Genomic DNA, 17830 nt, shown 5'->3' on the forward strand with positions numbered 1-17830 from the left:
AACAAAAGGAAAAACAAGAAAAATAATCATAACATTGTATTTCACGAGAGAACATCTCACAGACATTAAGTATAGACACCAGGAGACAATCCCACAATACACTGATGATTTTGTTTTTAATTATTATTTCTTTCCACTCATTTCTAAATGCCATATAATGTAGCCTCTTCGGATTGGAATAGCAAAGAAAAGAAAGACTGAAACTACAACAAAATCATACAACTCCAAAACCAATGGTCCAAATGTGCACGAGGGCACATGTATTGCATCTTTAGTAATTAACTTTCTACACCTAAAAGCAACTCCAGTTCAAAATTTCTTTCTACTGTTGCCAAAACCAGGTATACCTATAACTTCGCAGTCTATCAAAACTGAGTCTATCAAATCAGAAGCTCTGAATGGGTGTTCATGGAATCACAGAATATTAGGGGTTGGAAAGGACCTCCAAAGACCATCGAGGTCTCACCAGGGCTGAGTAGATGGGGCAAGAACCTCCCTCAATCTGCTGGAGACACTCCTCTTAATGGACCTCAAGACACGACTGGCCTTCTTGGTCATAAGGGCACACTGTTATCCCATGGATAACTTGTTGTCTACCAGTACTCCCAAGGTCCTTCTCCATTTAGCTGCTCTCTAGCAGATCACCTCCTAGCCTGTCCTGGTGCATTTTGTTATTCCTTCCCAGGTGCAGGACCCTGCATTTGCTCGTTTTAAACCTCATTAGGTTCCTCTTTGCCCAGCTCTCCAGCCTGTCCAAATCTTGCTGAATGGCTCCACAGCCTTCAGGTGAATCAGCCAATCCTCTCAGCAAACTTGTTGAGAAGACACTCTGTCTCATCATCAAGGTCATTGATAAAGATGTTAAAGGGTAGTTAAGTCTTCCATACTTACTAATGCTTTTTGTAATACTTTTTTTTTTTAGGATACTACAAGTAAAAGAACAAATTAAAAATATGGATAGATCTTTTCCAGAAAATGTATTTTAGCTAATATTCCAATGTAGATGAAATTGGCCAAAAAACAAATTGAAGGTATTGATATTGCTGAAAATCATCTCAGTCTCAGCATCAAGCAGCTGGCATTAAAAGGGAATTGGATGGAAAAACAAAAAGGTAGGAGACGTGCTGAAGAAACGGTAAGATTTAAACAGGTTCATATGTCTTAGCCTCTTAAAATGGCATAAATAATTTAAGCACAGACAGTGGCCCCAAAGAAAAACTGAAGAAGCTGCTACTTTCAGCACCACATTTTTGGCTACATTTTACTGCCACCTATTGTAACTTATGTTACTTGATATTCAGTCCAATGAAAACGCTTTTAACTCCTTTAGGAGTCTTCTAGGAATAGATGGTGAGCTTTTGGGAGCCAACTCATTTGAGTTCACCTCAGCATAGTCAGCATTTAGTCACTGCTCAAACAAACAGAAAACCACCACTCTAGATTCTGTCTTTGAGCGGTGGTGGGCGTGTTCACTTGTAGGGGAAGGAGAAGAAGAAAGAGAAGCAAAGGAGACACATGTGTACACACACACACAGGGGCCTGGCTTATGGCCTGGTAGTCCTAAAAATGTAGCCTGCATCAACTCATTGTGGTCAAACTGGCGTCTCTGCACAGACCCAGAGCAGGAAAAAAAAAACACAATAAAAAACCCCTTAGTCTCACAAGACACAAAGTTAAGACTGACTTAAAATAGAGACAGACAGCAACAGAAGGGTTAGTTTTAAATCTACCTGCATAGAAACTTTTATCAATAAAAATATAAGATATGCTAAAATAATATGAAAGCTAAAAAATCAACAGATTTGACATTTAAAGAACACTCCTATTTCCTCTTGCCTCAAACACAACTGAAGTTAATTTTCTGTTATACCATTAAAAGTCAATATCCTTTCTTTTTAAGAAATGAAGATAATATTAATGCCTTTACTGAAACTGTGATGATAGATTAAACAATCTCTCCTGTTTTGAGAGAGAGCAGAGTGTAAGGCAGAGAACACTCTGAAGCCAGGAACATGCACATGTGCTCAGAACAAGGGCTGCCATTTAACAGGGTAGATGCTGAATTTATCATCCATGTTTGAAGTAGCAAGACTTCTTTTCTCATTGAAAAAAAACAGAAAGCAAAAGAATCACGAAATAAAACCACCTTAATCAGGTATACACCTAACATTTACTGAATGGCTGGATTATACACATACATAATTTATATTTCCAAATTAAACTACATTTAACCTGCCCAAATGCAGCCCAAGAGAAAGGGGCACAGAGAAGAGATGGTGTGGACATGGCACAGGTTAACATTTTCTAACAAGAAGGTATTCCTCACAGATACTATAGGATGCAAAATAAAAGCAGCTTAGCTGACAACACAGAATGATGTTGGCTATTTATTAACCTAGCACTGGAAACAGTTAATAGCACCACAGTGGCTTCTGTTCTTACCTGCCTCTGAGCCTCAGCCAGGTTGTAGGGCAACGTCCCTTCCTCCAGAGGTGCAATTCTTTCAATATCAGCTAATGTCATGCGCCTGAGGAAATGAATTCAGCTTAGCAACTGCTTCAGGACTGCTTTCAGATAACAAGTTACCTGCACATGACAACTACACCACACACCCCTGTTCCCCAACACCATCTCCCACTCCTTCCAAGGAGAGAGGAGAAAAGGAAAGGGAGGAGGATAGACAGTTCTCCACTTACCCCCGTGGCTCATACAGATCTGCTAACTGAAACAAGATGTCAACTTCCATGGGTGTAACCTGACCAAATTTCTGAGCTGCCAGAACAAATTCCTCTGTAACAGAATAAAAATACAGAAAAGAAAAATGAATCAAACCTGAAGAAACAATCCAGAACACCCCAGAGTTGCTTTATATTCTAGTGTAAGTAGAAGATGCTGGTGGGGGAGGGAGAAGGGAAATAAAAGTGACCCACTACAAAAGTGTTCCTGCCACTACCTAAATGTATGTTTTAAACAGTCTACCCTCCATATAACTAAGTTCAACTCTCTGGTCTTAAACCTTAGTGCTATCAGCAGGATTTAGGATATTTGACATACGGTATCAATCAGTTGTGGGTCAGAGAGAAAAAAAATAAAATAAAAAGCAAACAAAGAAAACCCAGGAGTCAAGAGATGTGGAACTTTTTATGCATAGTCCCAGTAGGCCACATTAATGAAACTCTGGCATTGCACAGGGAATTCTCTATAAAAGTGGTTAGATACAGCAGATAACATCTTGTTTCAAGCTTGTAGATCAGCTTACTGTGCTGCCAATACAAGTTTATGGAATTCTTCAACTACCCTTGAAGGTCACTTTAATAGGCTGCCAATTTGGCAGGAGTCCTAGGAAGTTTTTTAAACTTTTAAATATCTTTACATACTTTCCTCACCCTGCCCCCGCCACCAGTTTACTAGGACCTTTTTCTGATTGAAACAAAACGGAAAACCTGGAGGGTGGACTCCAACAGGAGTACACAAAACTGCGTGGGGTAGCAAGGAATGCTAACGAGGGAGGCTTTCTCCCCCTTGCACTGATTTAAAAGCATACAGATGAGGTCTCTCTCTCCACCCATCCCAACCAAATGCCCAAGAAAACTTCCAGACCGCAAAAATTTCTACCAACCCTTAGTGACTTCCACATCTTTTCTATTTCCAGCCAAAGTACTGTAGATCTTCCTAATGAGCTCCATGTTGTTAAGGAGAGAATTAAATCCATTAAAATAGGAAAAGCTGACCTGATGGGAAGTGGTACCTCCAGCAGCCTAGAGTAGAGACAGTTAAAGAAGAAAAGAGAAAGGAGACTGTTACGACACTAAGAAAAAAATTGAAATTAAAGTTTTCAAACAACATTGTTTTACAAGAGCAACAGTAGCACAGGGTTGCTTTTAGAAAAAAAAACAAACAACACTGCAAAATAAAAAAAAACCACAACAAACTATGAAAGACTCTTATGTTACTGAAACTAATCATGACCAGAATGTAAAACCCTCCCCACCCTCCAAACCTAAACAAATACATATGCAGGATTATAACAACATAACCAGTAGTAATTTACAAAGTTCATGTTTCAGTACTGCTTCAGTTGGAAATGTTTCATAAGTTGGCTTATTTCTAGTAATGAGGAAATCTGCTTCTACATGTAAAGTATATTACTATAAAGAAAATTTCAACAAAATAAAAACATTCTGAAAAAGGTCAACTGAAACATTTAAATTCACAGGCATTTCAAGTCATAGAAAATCAGCAATAAGTTCTCAGGCTTATGTCAGGCAGTCAAAATGGGAACAGTGAGGTTCAGTTATTCATCCTCAAATGAGAACTGAGCCTAAACCTTTATTTTAAAGTGGTAGTGGGTCTGTGCACAGAAAAAAATATTGGATCAATTCTCTACTTGGAAGTAGAAAATCACTGATGAGGCAAATTTCTGAAAACAATGCATAAGCTTGCCAAAATTTAATTGCCCTTGAAGAAAAATAAAAAAATCTTATCTGACGTTTTACAAGAGAGTATGTGCTCCAGGAAAGCTGATAACAAGACTGTGAAGGGAATCAAGGAAGAAAGTATCAGAACTCGTTGTCAGTCCCTAAGCCTACTGGCTATCCTTTTTGCTATATGCTTCTTCCAATATTCTGTACAGAGTTTACTATTCTCATCACATACCTCCCTGGAATTCTCCCTTGCAAGTCGAAGCAGAACAGATTTCTTTAAACCTGGATATGGCCACACTTCAGATTACTTGGGAAGTGCTGCTACAAGTTTCCAAGATTAGGAACTGTGGTCAAAACCAAATGTACCTTATTTCTTTTTTTTTTTTCCTACAGTGAATTTGCAAAATTGTAATATTTAATTTGGTTTATGCCCTTCAAATAGAAAAAAAAATATACGCTCAAGCGTAACAACTATGAATTAACAGAGAGTGAGTGTCCTTGGGTGATGTTCCAGTTCACAGACTGTCCCAGGTGTTTGGCAAACTACACTCAGGAGCTTAGAACTCACAAAGCAAGTCCTTTGAGGATGACTTCCTAAGTAGGATGCAATGGCATTCTGGTGTATTTGACATAGTCTATTATGATGGAATGACTGGAAACAGTCATGCAAACACTACATTTGTAGGCCATTACAAAGGTCCATGTACCTGCTTTGTCTTTTGTCTCAGCAGATCAGAAACACTGAGGATCAATATTCTGCAATAAGAGTTAACTTTCATTTGTGTACATAACTGCTGAACTTAAAAACATACATCCGTAAGTTGGACTATGTGCCACATATAATCATCGAGGTACACAAAAAGGGATCCCACACCTGTTCCCCAGACTTTCCCAGTTGGGACACCAGAACTACTCACAGCTACTAGACATTCTTCTACAAACGGCGTCAGCATGTGTGGCCGGATAGTGACCATAATGTCCCTGAAATCCATAGCTGTGACTCTTCCAGACTGAGCATTGTCTCTCTGGACAAAAGCTTGTTTTGCATGTTCTAACTGTATCTCCTGAGAACATACGGGAAAAAAAAACAGTAGTTAGGCTCATAATCATTACCTCAACAGCTGTATTTTATGTAATTCAATTCCACAAGATATCTCATCCTTAACAAAACATAATTACATCTAATCTAATTTTAATTGGATATGGTATGTATAACTTTCAGCCTGTTCTATTGGTGGCATACATGGTCTCTATCATTGAGCTCAATATCTAGGACAATCACTATGATTCCTCTGCTGGCTGGACATCAGAGTCACACAATTCATTTAACTGAGAACTGGACAGTGCGTATCAATAGAACAGTGCAGGTAATCTCCCATTCATCATACATAAAAGTGTTCCATTATGTGTATCTATCCCATTTGTTGCATGCGTCTTAGCAGGTCAAAATACTTTCTGTAAAAGCATTTGCTATTCCTTGAACAAGGACAACGCAATCATCAGATTTCCACATACACATCCACTAATCTTGAAAGCATTCCCTCAAAAAGCATCTCAATTTTAAAAATAAATTATTTTTCTACAAAAGACAGCAGCAGTTTAATTTAGAACTCCTTGTATCATGACTGATTAAACACCAGTTCTCCGTATTTCAGCAGTAGTAACAGGCAGAGATCAGCCACAAGCATTATCTGGTGCAACCACCTGATAATCTCATTTTGTGATTCAAATGTAACCCTGAGCGAAGAGGGGAAAAAAAGGCATTTGATCTCTCAGAACTGTACCTTTTCCTACTGTGGCCTTCACCCTTTCTTCATAAATTACCATTAGACTACTTTTTTTTTTTTTTTTTTTTTTTAATTTTTCATTTAAAAGGAACAATCCTGCACAGATAGTAACTTAGATAATACATACAAACTTTAGGTTCAGTTCTACAGGTTTACCAAAAACAGAAATACCCTTTGGTGATGTAAGTTAGACTTCCCGATCTGCATTTCTTTGCTGAATGGAGGAAAACAAACCATTGCCATGTCCTCCCTTATAATTTCAAGGCTTATAAAAACTTTGTCACTGGAAATACAGTTCTTAGACTGAATATATATGCATAATCAGTTATTCAGAAAATAGAATCAGAGCAAAATATGTCAACTATACTAAGCAAGTCTTGCAGTGGATCATGATACTATCCTGTTATTTCCATTATCTTTGTAAATGTATGCCTTAAGGTCATATTAAGCCAAGACTCAGGCTAGTCAGAATCACTGACACAAAGTATTCACAGTGATCATGTAAGTTGGTATTTATCTCAGAGCACCACTCAAGGGAATATCGATTGAAGGGTGAAAGGCAAATTCAGGCAGCATAGGATCAGACCTGCCAGAGGCCTGCAGTGGCCATCCCTCCCTCTGTGCTTGCCATGGCCACCAATGGATGCTGCCACTCAAATCTTTTCACTTCAGCCTCCTGATCTCTCCAATTTCAGTCCTAATTTCTAATTAAAATACTGTACCCTGACCTGAAAGTTACGACGAAAACCTCCAAATACATTAAACTGAAAGGGGAAAGAGGTGGGGGGAAAAGGACTGGTAAATGTTTCAGCACTCTGCTTCACCCACAGAATTATTCAGAAATTTCTGCTTTTTATGGGAAATGCTTGTGGGGGTTGTAATTTGAAGTGTTACAATTTCAATTCTGTCACATTTCCTTTACACTACAACCCCCTATGTGAAGGTGTTACAATTCAGTAATACCATTCACTCTGGCTGGATGCAGCCATGTAAGCTCTTGCTTCACTTCAATTGTGACTATAATTTCAACAGAAATCTGGAAGCAAGCAATTTGGGGAGGTTTATGGCAGGAGGGGCACAAGAACACAAAAAACTTTATCAGCTTGAGGCAGGCAGCTACTTGGGAGGTAGAGAGCTCTGGAGAGGAGTTAGGTATAATAACTCCTGTATCTCTAAATACTCACCACCTGGCAGGTGGAAACATAAACAGAAATGTTTGTCATTAAGTGGCAGCATCACCAAAGAAAAAAAGAAACTGAATTTAGCAGAATTACATGGGAAACTGTGAATGTTGCTTGCTTCTCCTTCATGCATTCAAATAACCACTAAAACTGCTGGCAGTGTTGTGCTGGCAGAATTCAGCACTGAAAGGCAGTAAAAAACCTGGACACCACTTGCAGAAAGTCAAATCTGTTACCATCTAGGTACACTCATCAGTGAGTTTGGAGGTATATAATATGATGGGTGGGACCGTGGCTGACAGTGATGCCTTAGCCACAGAACAGAAGTGGAGCCCATGTTCCAGAGATATATGTTAAGTGCATGTTTCTTGTCATCACCCAGCTAAAGCAAAAAGGATGTTAATACTACACAGTTGAGAACAGGCCAAAACACCCCATCCTCTCCTTGCTAACAGGATTCCTTTCAATCTTCTTGGTATGTATGGAATCCACTCGAGAGAAGAATCATCCCACTTGATTAAACACATGGTCAAGGACTCAGTGCTCTGCCCATATTCTTGTCAGCTAGGGAAGAGCCATTTAGCTGTAGATAAGACAGCAAGACAACACTGAGTAGGATGATGTCAGTCTTCTGGAGCTCCCTGTGTGCACTTCCTCCTTAGTTCAGAAATGAAATGGTTTAGGCATGCTGAAAATAGATACAGAAGACTCAGCCCACCTTCTCAGATAGGTAGGGTGGTTTTAGGCTCACAGTTATTTTGAGCTGTGCTTCATATTCTCCAGTTGCACCAAGCAGAAAAAAAGCACAGGGACCTTCAGCCGTGTGACATTCCCAAACCACAACCACGAGAGCAACATGGCAGACAAGAATATGCAAACCATTACACAGTAAGACACTGAGTCTCAAAATTAAATTTCACCTATAAAGTTTCTCACAAAAAAACCAGACAGATGTCACATCTCTAATCATTATACATTGCATAACAATGTAATAAACTCCTTGAAGTGTTTAACCTAAAAGCCAGGCTACCTATTCCCTCAGCCTTCAAGCCTGAAAGTTGAGACATCGCACAGCATGACTAAGTAAGATTCAAAAAGCAGCTCAGTAACTACTAGCAGTTTATCAGGGAAATCTTTGAGATGTTTGTAACATCACTTGTGCTGTGTATATGCAGCTAGTATTAAAAAAAAAAACCTTAAAAATAGACTAAAAACAATAAAGCAAAGTTGGAGTGTTTATAGAGATACTGACTTGCAGTATTATTTATTGTTTCCCCTATTTCAGTCCAATATTGTTTACCCAGACAGATTAAGGTTTAAAGAAATACAATCTTCATTGCTTTGCAATACAAATTGTACATCCTAAAGAACCTTCTCTGACTAGACTTTCTGTAAACTTAGATATACTTAGAAAACAATCCTCCTTGATGCTGGAAGTCCAGAATTCTCCCAGGCAGCATGACTTTAAGAAGAATTAATTTGAACATCATGGCAGGCATGTTGGCACCAGCATTTTAATGGAATTATTTCCAATCTATAGAGATTTTGCCTGAGCTTTCACTTACAGCTCATTAAGAAGCTTCTTTACTTTCCACTTGGAAATGTGTGTTTGGGTTCTATGCCAATGACCCAGTGTCTACAAGTCATCAGATGCAGCACAATCCTTTCCACTGGAGTAGAATTATAAAGAGTACTAATTCATCAACTGATATGTTGGGTACAAAAAAATTCCCAGACAATGTGGAAATGAATTTACAAGGCCCACATATAAGCACATGCTAAAATTCATCCCGTGGAATAGATTTTATATACTGAGAATGGGGCCAGTGTTGGTCTTCATGAGGCAGACTTGCTACTTCAGTGATGATAGAACACGACCATATGCAAATAGACATAGATGTGATAGATACATAATAGAAGACATACGAGCTAATAATTTTAAGCTAGCAAAATGAGAAGCAAGGTAAAACAACACACCTTGAGTTCTGGGTTGATGCAAATATTGTTAACTGTATTAGAGCCAAGCCGTTTGGAGGCTATACTTTTGGGCATCTCTGTTACTGGAGACAAAAAAAGTGCTAGCAGGATATGAATATTCAGAAACACATATAAACTCTTCTTATTTAAAGCCAGAAGAATCACAGAATGGTTAAGGTTGGAAGGGACCTTAAAGACCAGCAGGTTCCAATCTCCCTGCTATAAGCAGGGACACCTCACACTAGACCAGGATGCACAAAGCCTCATCCAACCTGGCCTTAAACACCTCCTGGGAGAAGCCTTCCACAGCCTTCCTAGGCAACCTATTCCGGTGCCTTATTACCCTCATGCTAAAGAATTTCTCCCCGATGCCTAACCTAAATCTACCCTCTTTCCATTTAAAACCATTACCCTTTGTCCCATCCCTACCCTCTCTGATGAAAACCCTCTCCCCAGCTTTCCTGCAGGCCCCCTCTTGTGCATGGATAAAATACACTAATGTTATTTTCCACGTCCCTTCAGCTTTGCCAGAAGTAATGATTAGCCTAAATGCTGTGACAGATAATAAAAATGTAACAACTTTATGGGGCATAATAGGACCCAACATGAATCTAGTTGGATTATTTCATTAAAAGTTACAATTTGCATTGTACTTACAAAGCAGTACCTGAAGCACCTTACAGACCCATCCGGTCCATGTTAAGAGCAATGTAAAGAGCATTCACACATTCAGGAATGCAGAAAGGTAATTTGGTATTCACTGTCGTTGTCTCCTGCTGTCTAAGGTCCAAGGTCTAGACATCAGATCAAGGAAATTGACTCATGCATGGGCAGAATGTCAGAAGAAAAGGCTGAGCAACAGAGCTTAAAGGAAGATTTCTATGCCTGTGAACATTAACTCTCCAATTTGTGCCGAGAGGTATTTCTGTGCCCAGACTTACATACCTATACTACAATGCACAAGGTAAGTATCAGCAAAGAAACGTGTTTCCAAGATTTACAGTTCTAGAAATTGGGTAAAGAGATGAACCCAATTACTGCAACTGACGGAGCATCGTAACCAAGCAGACAATTGAGCAGTCTTAGCACAACTCATCTGAAAGTGCTTGATGCCTGCATCGATGCTGAGAGCATCTTTATTAGAAGCCTTTTCAACTTTTCCTGAATGCATCTCTCCTCTCTAGAGGACATCCAAAATCATCATTCTTATAATTCATGTTTATGCTCCTCCTCCCTCTTTCTGTTCTATATGGTTCATCACGAAAAGGGCTGTCTAGCTCATGAAGATCACTGATGTGTTCCAATATCATCTTTTACTCTGCACTGCAACTAGTTAATCTTCACTTCTGCAGTAGAGCTGGCTAAAAAAACACAAACGAGGCAGGGGCAAGACACACCAAAACCAAATACAAATCTCCCCAGAACACAATCACATCCAAGACAAGTCATTTTAGACAAGGAAAGAGGAATATCCTTCAGCAGGATGAGAAAGCCTAGTAGTTAGGACTCAAAAGTTAGGAAACTCCTGCCTCAGCTCTTGCTTTCTTAATTCAAAACCACAAAATAATCCAAACACACAAAGAAAGAATTTCAGTCTTCCAAATACCAAGCTAGGAGGTTATGGGCTCTTTTAGGCCTGTGGCTCTCACCTCCCACACTGCTCTTCCTGTGTCCCGTTCCCCTCCCCCACTTTTTTATTTTTTTGCAAAAAAAAGTGTCCTTTTTTCAGCCTGGATTTTTCTTCAGGTTTTCCTCAGATCTCTAAACAAACAGATGCATGAAGCAAACAGGACTGGTAGTCTGTTAAGACTGTGATTTTAATCTACCAAAATCCGGACACGTGAACACCAGAACATGTGGCCAGAGAGATTTCTTTCCTAATCAAGTAACACTTTTTTTTTTTTTCCAAAAGAAGTTCTAGTTCAGTATTCTGTCACAAAACTGGTCTGTGTCTCAGTTACTTAGGAGTTACAATAGTCAACACAAAACCTAAGGGAATATGATTTAATCATGTGATATCTGATGTCCTCTTCATACAAAGTTAATTAGGCTCTGTCCTACAAAGCCAATTTGAAACATTTGTCTCAATAGCATTATCTTAATTATTCCTCATCAAAATGATACCACCTCCTACTGTGAACTAACATACTTGTGTAAACAAGAAAAAAAGAAGCTTTGCAGTCTTGAAGCAGGTTCCCATTTTAAAACTCTCTAGTGTAAATACTAATACAGGCATTAAGTATTCAGAAGGAATACAAATAAGAAACTCACGTGTTTTACCACTTCAAGGATCACTTTTCCTGTTTAAGATTTTTTACCAGTGCAGAAATACAGATAATCTGTTTATTTTTTTATTAGCACAGTATTTTGTTTACTGTAATATAGTATACTAAAGTGTGAAAAACCAAAAACTCCTTGCAAAAGAAAGATTGCATTTTATTCTCCATATACCACATTTTCCTGAGACACTCTAAATTAAAAAAAGGTCAAAGGGGCTTGCAGCAAAACAATATCTTTACTGGATATTAGCACTGAGTTAAACACAAATTTGGTAAAAGTGCTGTTTAAAGACAGTACTTCTTAATACTAACCTGGCAACTGGATCCAAAATGTTCAGTACTGTTACTTAACATTCCTAGACTCATGTGATTTAAATACACAGGAGATTTTTAGACTTTGAGGTCTAGGTTTTTGATTTCATGTGTCTCTACACAATGGTGTAGAAAAGATCACCTTTTGTGCACAGGTGCCCAAAATGAAAGGCAAATAAACCAGCCAGCCTGAATCAGTAATTTAACCACAAGCATATCCTATTTAACAACACACTATTAAAGTCCAGCACCCTGATTATAAAAGCTTACACTCAGTCTATTTTGCAGCTTCCCTACCAGCATGGTATTTGGCAAGTCTGCAAATTCTGTGATTCTTGAATTTTTCATATTAAAATTGACGAATTCTATTATATTATACCCACCAGTAAAAACTGGGTGAACTCCGCATATGTTAGGTGTCTTTTTCTATCCTTTCCAAAATGCAGCTGTACAAATTCTGAGTTCCAGTTAAAAGGAATGTGCTGATGAATTGTGGTCTGGCCAAAAACTTGCTTAGCATCCTCTAAGAAAAGAAAAGAAAAATGTTAATAATAAAATAACAATAGACACAAGCATGTACTTATACAAGTAAAACAAATATGGTATTTTCTAATAGGAAAGCAACACTGTTCATACAAATTAGTAACATATTGCAAAGCAAACCTGATATTTTTGTTTACCAAAATCATAACAAATCAGAAATTCACAAATACAATCTCTGAATAATCTCTTTATTTGTCAAGTTTTAAACTCACAGCATTTGATTAGAAAAGTCTCAACTAGATATTTCAAGTTGCAAAGTGAAGCAAGAAAAGATTAAAAGACAATTTTTAAGAAGATGACTAAAGCTAACCAATTTTCAGCATAATCTTTTCAAGCTGCTAACAATGAAAGTTTTGTGTCACTATAATTCAGGCTTTTGTATTGTTCCCAGAGTTCTCCATATTCAAACAAATCAACTACAAAAATACCAGCATTTCAAGATCCACTTTTGTGCAGTTACAAGAGCAGTGACATGCAGGGCATGGGATGGGGGGGATATGGCAGGCAGGAACACAACACCACCTCCAGCACCCAGCAGACTTTAACCCTGCATCTCTGCTACAATGAGGGGGGCAGCATGACAAGTTTGTTTGATCACAAAGAAATGCAAGCTTCATAGTTTAGTGCAGTTTAGTAGTCATAACTGGGCAATGGTTTTGTACGTGTTTGGCAGACTTTTTGGTAATACATGGCATTTTTCATGAAGAAACAACTATTTGAAACACATCCAGTTGTATAACCTGTAATAAGGACCATTCATTGCTGGAACTGGACTGTGCCTTTTTTAACTAATGGAAACAGCAACAAGATCTGAAGAAGTACTCGTATGATACGATAGCACCCAGGTCAGTGTGGTAGTCTGTCTCAGCCAAAAAATAACAGGGCAAAGCTATCTTCAAAAGATAAGCTCATGGCCAGAGGTTCCCAACTGCTATATACCTTCCTAATTGCTGTACAACTCTTCCAGCAACGTCAGCCAAGAGCCAGTTCTTGTCTCCTGCTAGTTCCTGCAGGCACGGAGAGCTGGTTCCCAGGAGACACTCCCTACCCACAGGCAGGACCAGAAGCTGGGCTCCTGCTCAGTTCACGCTTTGTGGAAGAAAGACCAGGAGCCCAAACTCAGAGCTCCTGTCTGTCTCTGCAAGCAGCAGGGCTGGAAGCCAGTTCCCAAGCGTGGCTAGTGCCTGAGGGAAAGGAAATCAGCACAGCTTTGTGTGCAGAACAAGCTGGGAGCCACCTCACTGGAGCCAGCCTCTACCTATCAGGCAGGCCTGGGAGCTGCCTTCCAGCTCACCCCAGTGCCACAAGCAAATGTGGGAGCCGACTCCTTGGAGCCGTGAGGTCTCCTGCGCAGGTTGAGTTCTGGCTTCTGCTTCAGCCCATGCCAGCCAGGCACAGTGGTGCTGCTGACCTGGGGAAAACCAGCCAGGGTGAAATTCCCACTTTCAGGTAAGGAAGCAGAAAAAACGTGAGAGTGGCATGGGATGGCTGAAAGCCATGATGATGTCAGAAAGTGTTCAGTGAATGTAGGATTAAGACACAGGAAAAATGGTCCCAAGGAGGTGAAAGGGACAGGTGTCCTGCTGCACAGACCAAAAGCACTGCAGCTGGTGGTACAAAGAAGGACAGCTTGTTCTAAAGCATGTGGGCTGTTCATATTCCCATCCCTCAACAGTCAGTAGTTTCATCTTTAAAAACACACCACCCACTCACCAATCCCAGGGAATCAGCGGTGAAAGAGCAAGTTCAATTTATCTTAGGAAGAGAAAGACTGGCCCCAGTTAACCTCGAATTCTTAAAATTCAGAACTTCAAGTCCTAATGTCTTATGAGAATTTTCTCCAAGCAATGTCAGACAGTGCCCCCAGGACAGTATTGTTCATTCTTGTCTTTAAGCTCCACCACAGCCAGCTTGGATCTTGCCTGCCAGCATTCTCAAGGAGCAAAATTCTGCTCTCAGGGCAACAGGAAGGAAAGCCAATCGGTTCGGGGTGAGGTCCTGTCCCCTCTACTGAATGTCTTTTATTTAGGATGCTTCCTACTGACATAGCTTAAGGCACCTTGCCAGATGCAATTGGAGATCACCTCTATGTAAGTTCCTGCTTTCTGCAAGATCTCCTTCCCTACCACTCTTATGAAAGGAACCAGCATGAAGACAGACTGTACTGTCTGCAAAAAAGAGGAAATGAAGGCTGTCTCTTCATGGTAGCAAACACTCTGCTCTTCCAGAGGAAAATACTCCCACAACAGCTACAGTACCCATTTCTTGCACAGAAACCAGATGCTCATCTGCTTCCTCTTTCTCTCCCATCTCATCTTCTGAATTTCCCCAGAGCAAGACATGGATATTATTTGGATGAAATTAGGAACTTGATTAGGAACTTTCTTATTTGATGCAAGGTAAGAGATGGGAAAATCTTAGCTACTATAAAAGCAGTCTTAAATTCCTTTTGATGGGCCAGGTTCCTTACAGTCTTAACTTCAACTTGTTAACATATGAAAGTTACAGAATGTCCTCTGATTATGCTACTGTAGATTTATTTTAATTAGTTACCATACATTAGGTATCTTGAAGAAACAATGAATTTTGTTCCCCCAGCTCTGTGCCTTGTAAACCTTCCTTAGTTGTGGCCCAAAAGAAAAATTCCAGCCCAAGAAAATCAAGAAGTGAAAACAATGGTAATTTCAGACTAAATATAACGTTTAATTATTGGCATTGTAAATGGCAAAAGAACTCACAGCAATGGAATTTAGAACCTCAGCAAGCCAGCTAAGAATACAGTATATATGCAGGGTATTTGCATTCCCTTGTCTATTATAGAGATTAAAGCCTACATGCATACCTTGGAATTTCAGAGAAGTACAAATATCCTTCCAAACAGTCCAAAACGATGTACACTTAATTTCTGCTATAACTTGGAACACAAAGACTACCACGTTAGTGTAGGTATTTAGCACAACAGCAAGAGAACTCCCTACCCTAGTTGATCTTTTCAAAATCATACTGTATATTTAAGTCAGTATGTCTTAGCAAAGAATACCAGGTACTTTTCTGACAGGGTGCACGTTGGTTTAAACAGTGCAGGTAGATGACCGGAAGATTACCTACTCTGCTTCTGCTGATTCCTCGATGGCATGAGACATGGTATCCTGTTTACCACTGCCTGCTTACACATACCCTGTACTTCTTTTTCACAACTATTTATGGTTCTTAACCTCCTACATATGCTCAGTGGGCAGCATTTTTCCTCTTTCCTTACTAGTCTCATCACCCATTTACCCATGACGCTGTCACTGACTCAAGTCTTATCTGTAGTCAGACTGCCTGATGCAGATATGGAAGACCATTTGTGTTCCGTGGACAAATCTTGTAGCCTATGATTTAATCATCAAAATGTATCCAATTACATACCAGAAACCACTCCAAGGTTTTGTTCAGCTCTAACAATATCTTCTCCTAATCATCTAGGTCCCGTATCAAAATAAAAATTGGACAATTTTAAAATGTAATTTCACCTTAAACCTGCAGCTGAAGTTCCATGGCTACACACAAGTTGCTGAACTAAACACAGTGAAGAGCAGCAATGTCCTTCAGTAGCCAGAGGTTGTTTTGCTTTTTAGAACTTTTTTTAAAGGAACCTGTTTCACAGAAAGTCACAAAACAATTTATGATTAAAAGGATATCTGGATGTCATCTAGTTCAACCTCCTGTCAAAGCAAGCCCAACCAGATCAGGTTGCTCAGGTCCATGATCACCTGAAGTTCGAGTATCTCTAACGATGGAGGTTTCATGACCTCTCTGGGTAACTGTGACTTGATTTTAAACTGGTATTTAATCAAAATAACTGATAAACTGAAGCTTCTAATTCCATATTAAAACACTATGTTTTAGTTTTTAAAAAAACAAGATGTCAGTGCTACACCATCTGGAACTGTAAAAAAGGACAAGATCAAAAGCTAGCAAGATATAACCATTTCTGTATTTGCACTGTTTGAACCAGAGCTGTTGGAAAGCAAAACAAGTAACGGTTTGAAAGAAAAGATTTTAAGTATTCCTGTTTAACCATCCATGCTGTCATTTATGTCAATCTTAAAAAAAACCTACACTCTGAAACTCAATTTCAAAATAAGTTACAAAGATCTATAATAAATAGTTGTTTTTCTCCATGTTGCCTCTAATTAAAGAATAGATGCCTTGGCATTGGTTTCTGATCACTGTACAAAAAAGACATTCTGTTTTCCCTCCAGGTGAACTGCCTGCTGGTTTATAATGGGAGGGTCCTTTGGGTCCTGGGGACTTTCTTCTCTCCAGTGTACTGTTATCTATGCTGAAATGCTAACTGTACAAACAAGTATACTGCATTCACATTTCCATACTGTGGAAAGAATTGTAACTAGAAATAAATTAATTGTGCTTTGGAATAAACACAGAGCCTCATGACACACGAGAGACTGCCAAATTCCCCAACTGAAAATTATCCATTTTGAAATGTGAAAAGGAGCAAACTGAAAGTCACTCTCCCACTGTATCTCACATTTTAAAAAAGAACTCAGAAATCCTCAGCTCCTTCTATGCATTAATCAAGTTTATTGGGAGAACAAATTGCACATCTAATCACTTGACAGCACAATCTACTAAAATCTTTACAGGCTACAGCACATAAATAGCTGATGTATTAAATTTAAAAGTTGTTTCAAACTGTTTATTTGCACAAGTACCTAAATGCTTCATGCAGAGTCTTTGTTCAGTTCAACGAAGTTAATACTATCTCAACACACTGCTAGAAAAAAATCTGTGATCATCTACAAAAATCCCACTCCCCTTACAAAATAGCTGCAACATTTCTGTAGAAAAGGTGCCACAATTGGCTTCATTTTATCTAAGTTATATGCTATCTGCATTTTATACACGATGTACATTACATCTTTACGCATTTAAGCAATTTGTGCATGGCATAGAAAATCTGTACCAAAACCTTGGGCCTTAATCTTAAAAAATAAGATTTACCCTGATAACAATGGTAATAGCAACTTCTGTAGAGAACACAGGCTACCTTCTGCAAAGAGGAAAAAGACAAATTTGAAAAGACATTAAAATAAATCCATCATATTTAAGGCCCCAAAGAGGAACATATGAGCATTATAGCTACAACATGTATTAAATAAAGCAAAATTAATTCAAAAAGTGTGGAATAGATATTTTAATATAGAGAGATAAGGACTTTTAAGCCTGAGTAAGCAAGTCCTTGTCATTCTGTTCAGACAAAAGGTGATACCTTAATAAAATTATGTTTTGTTAATGGTTAAACACTTCCGTCTGTGCATTTG

General features: G+C 38.9%; 1 protein-coding gene across 3 annotated transcripts in view; it reads right to left on the minus strand.

Moving 5' to 3' along the window:
- SLC25A13 (solute carrier family 25 member 13) overlaps positions 1 to 17830 on the minus strand; it is a 100718-nt gene that overhangs the window by 38800 nt on the left and 44088 nt on the right. For all 3 annotated transcript variants that reach the window (XM_051609500.1, XM_051609499.1, XM_051609502.1), the window contains 5 exons: positions 12344 to 12483; positions 5342 to 5488; positions 3620 to 3758; positions 2697 to 2790; positions 2443 to 2527 (listed from right to left, as the gene is read on the minus strand). In XM_051609500.1, coding sequence (XP_051465460.1) covers positions 2443 to 2527; positions 2697 to 2790; positions 3620 to 3758; positions 5342 to 5488; positions 12344 to 12483 — 605 coding nt within the window. The remainder of the gene's footprint in view (positions 1 to 2442; positions 2528 to 2696; positions 2791 to 3619; positions 3759 to 5341; positions 5489 to 12343; positions 12484 to 17830) is intronic.

Source organism: Apus apus, chromosome 2 (genome assembly GCF_020740795.1).
Source record: "Apus apus isolate bApuApu2 chromosome 2, bApuApu2.pri.cur, whole genome shotgun sequence".
NCBI classification, from domain to species: Eukaryota; Metazoa; Chordata; class Aves; order Apodiformes; family Apodidae; genus Apus; species Apus apus.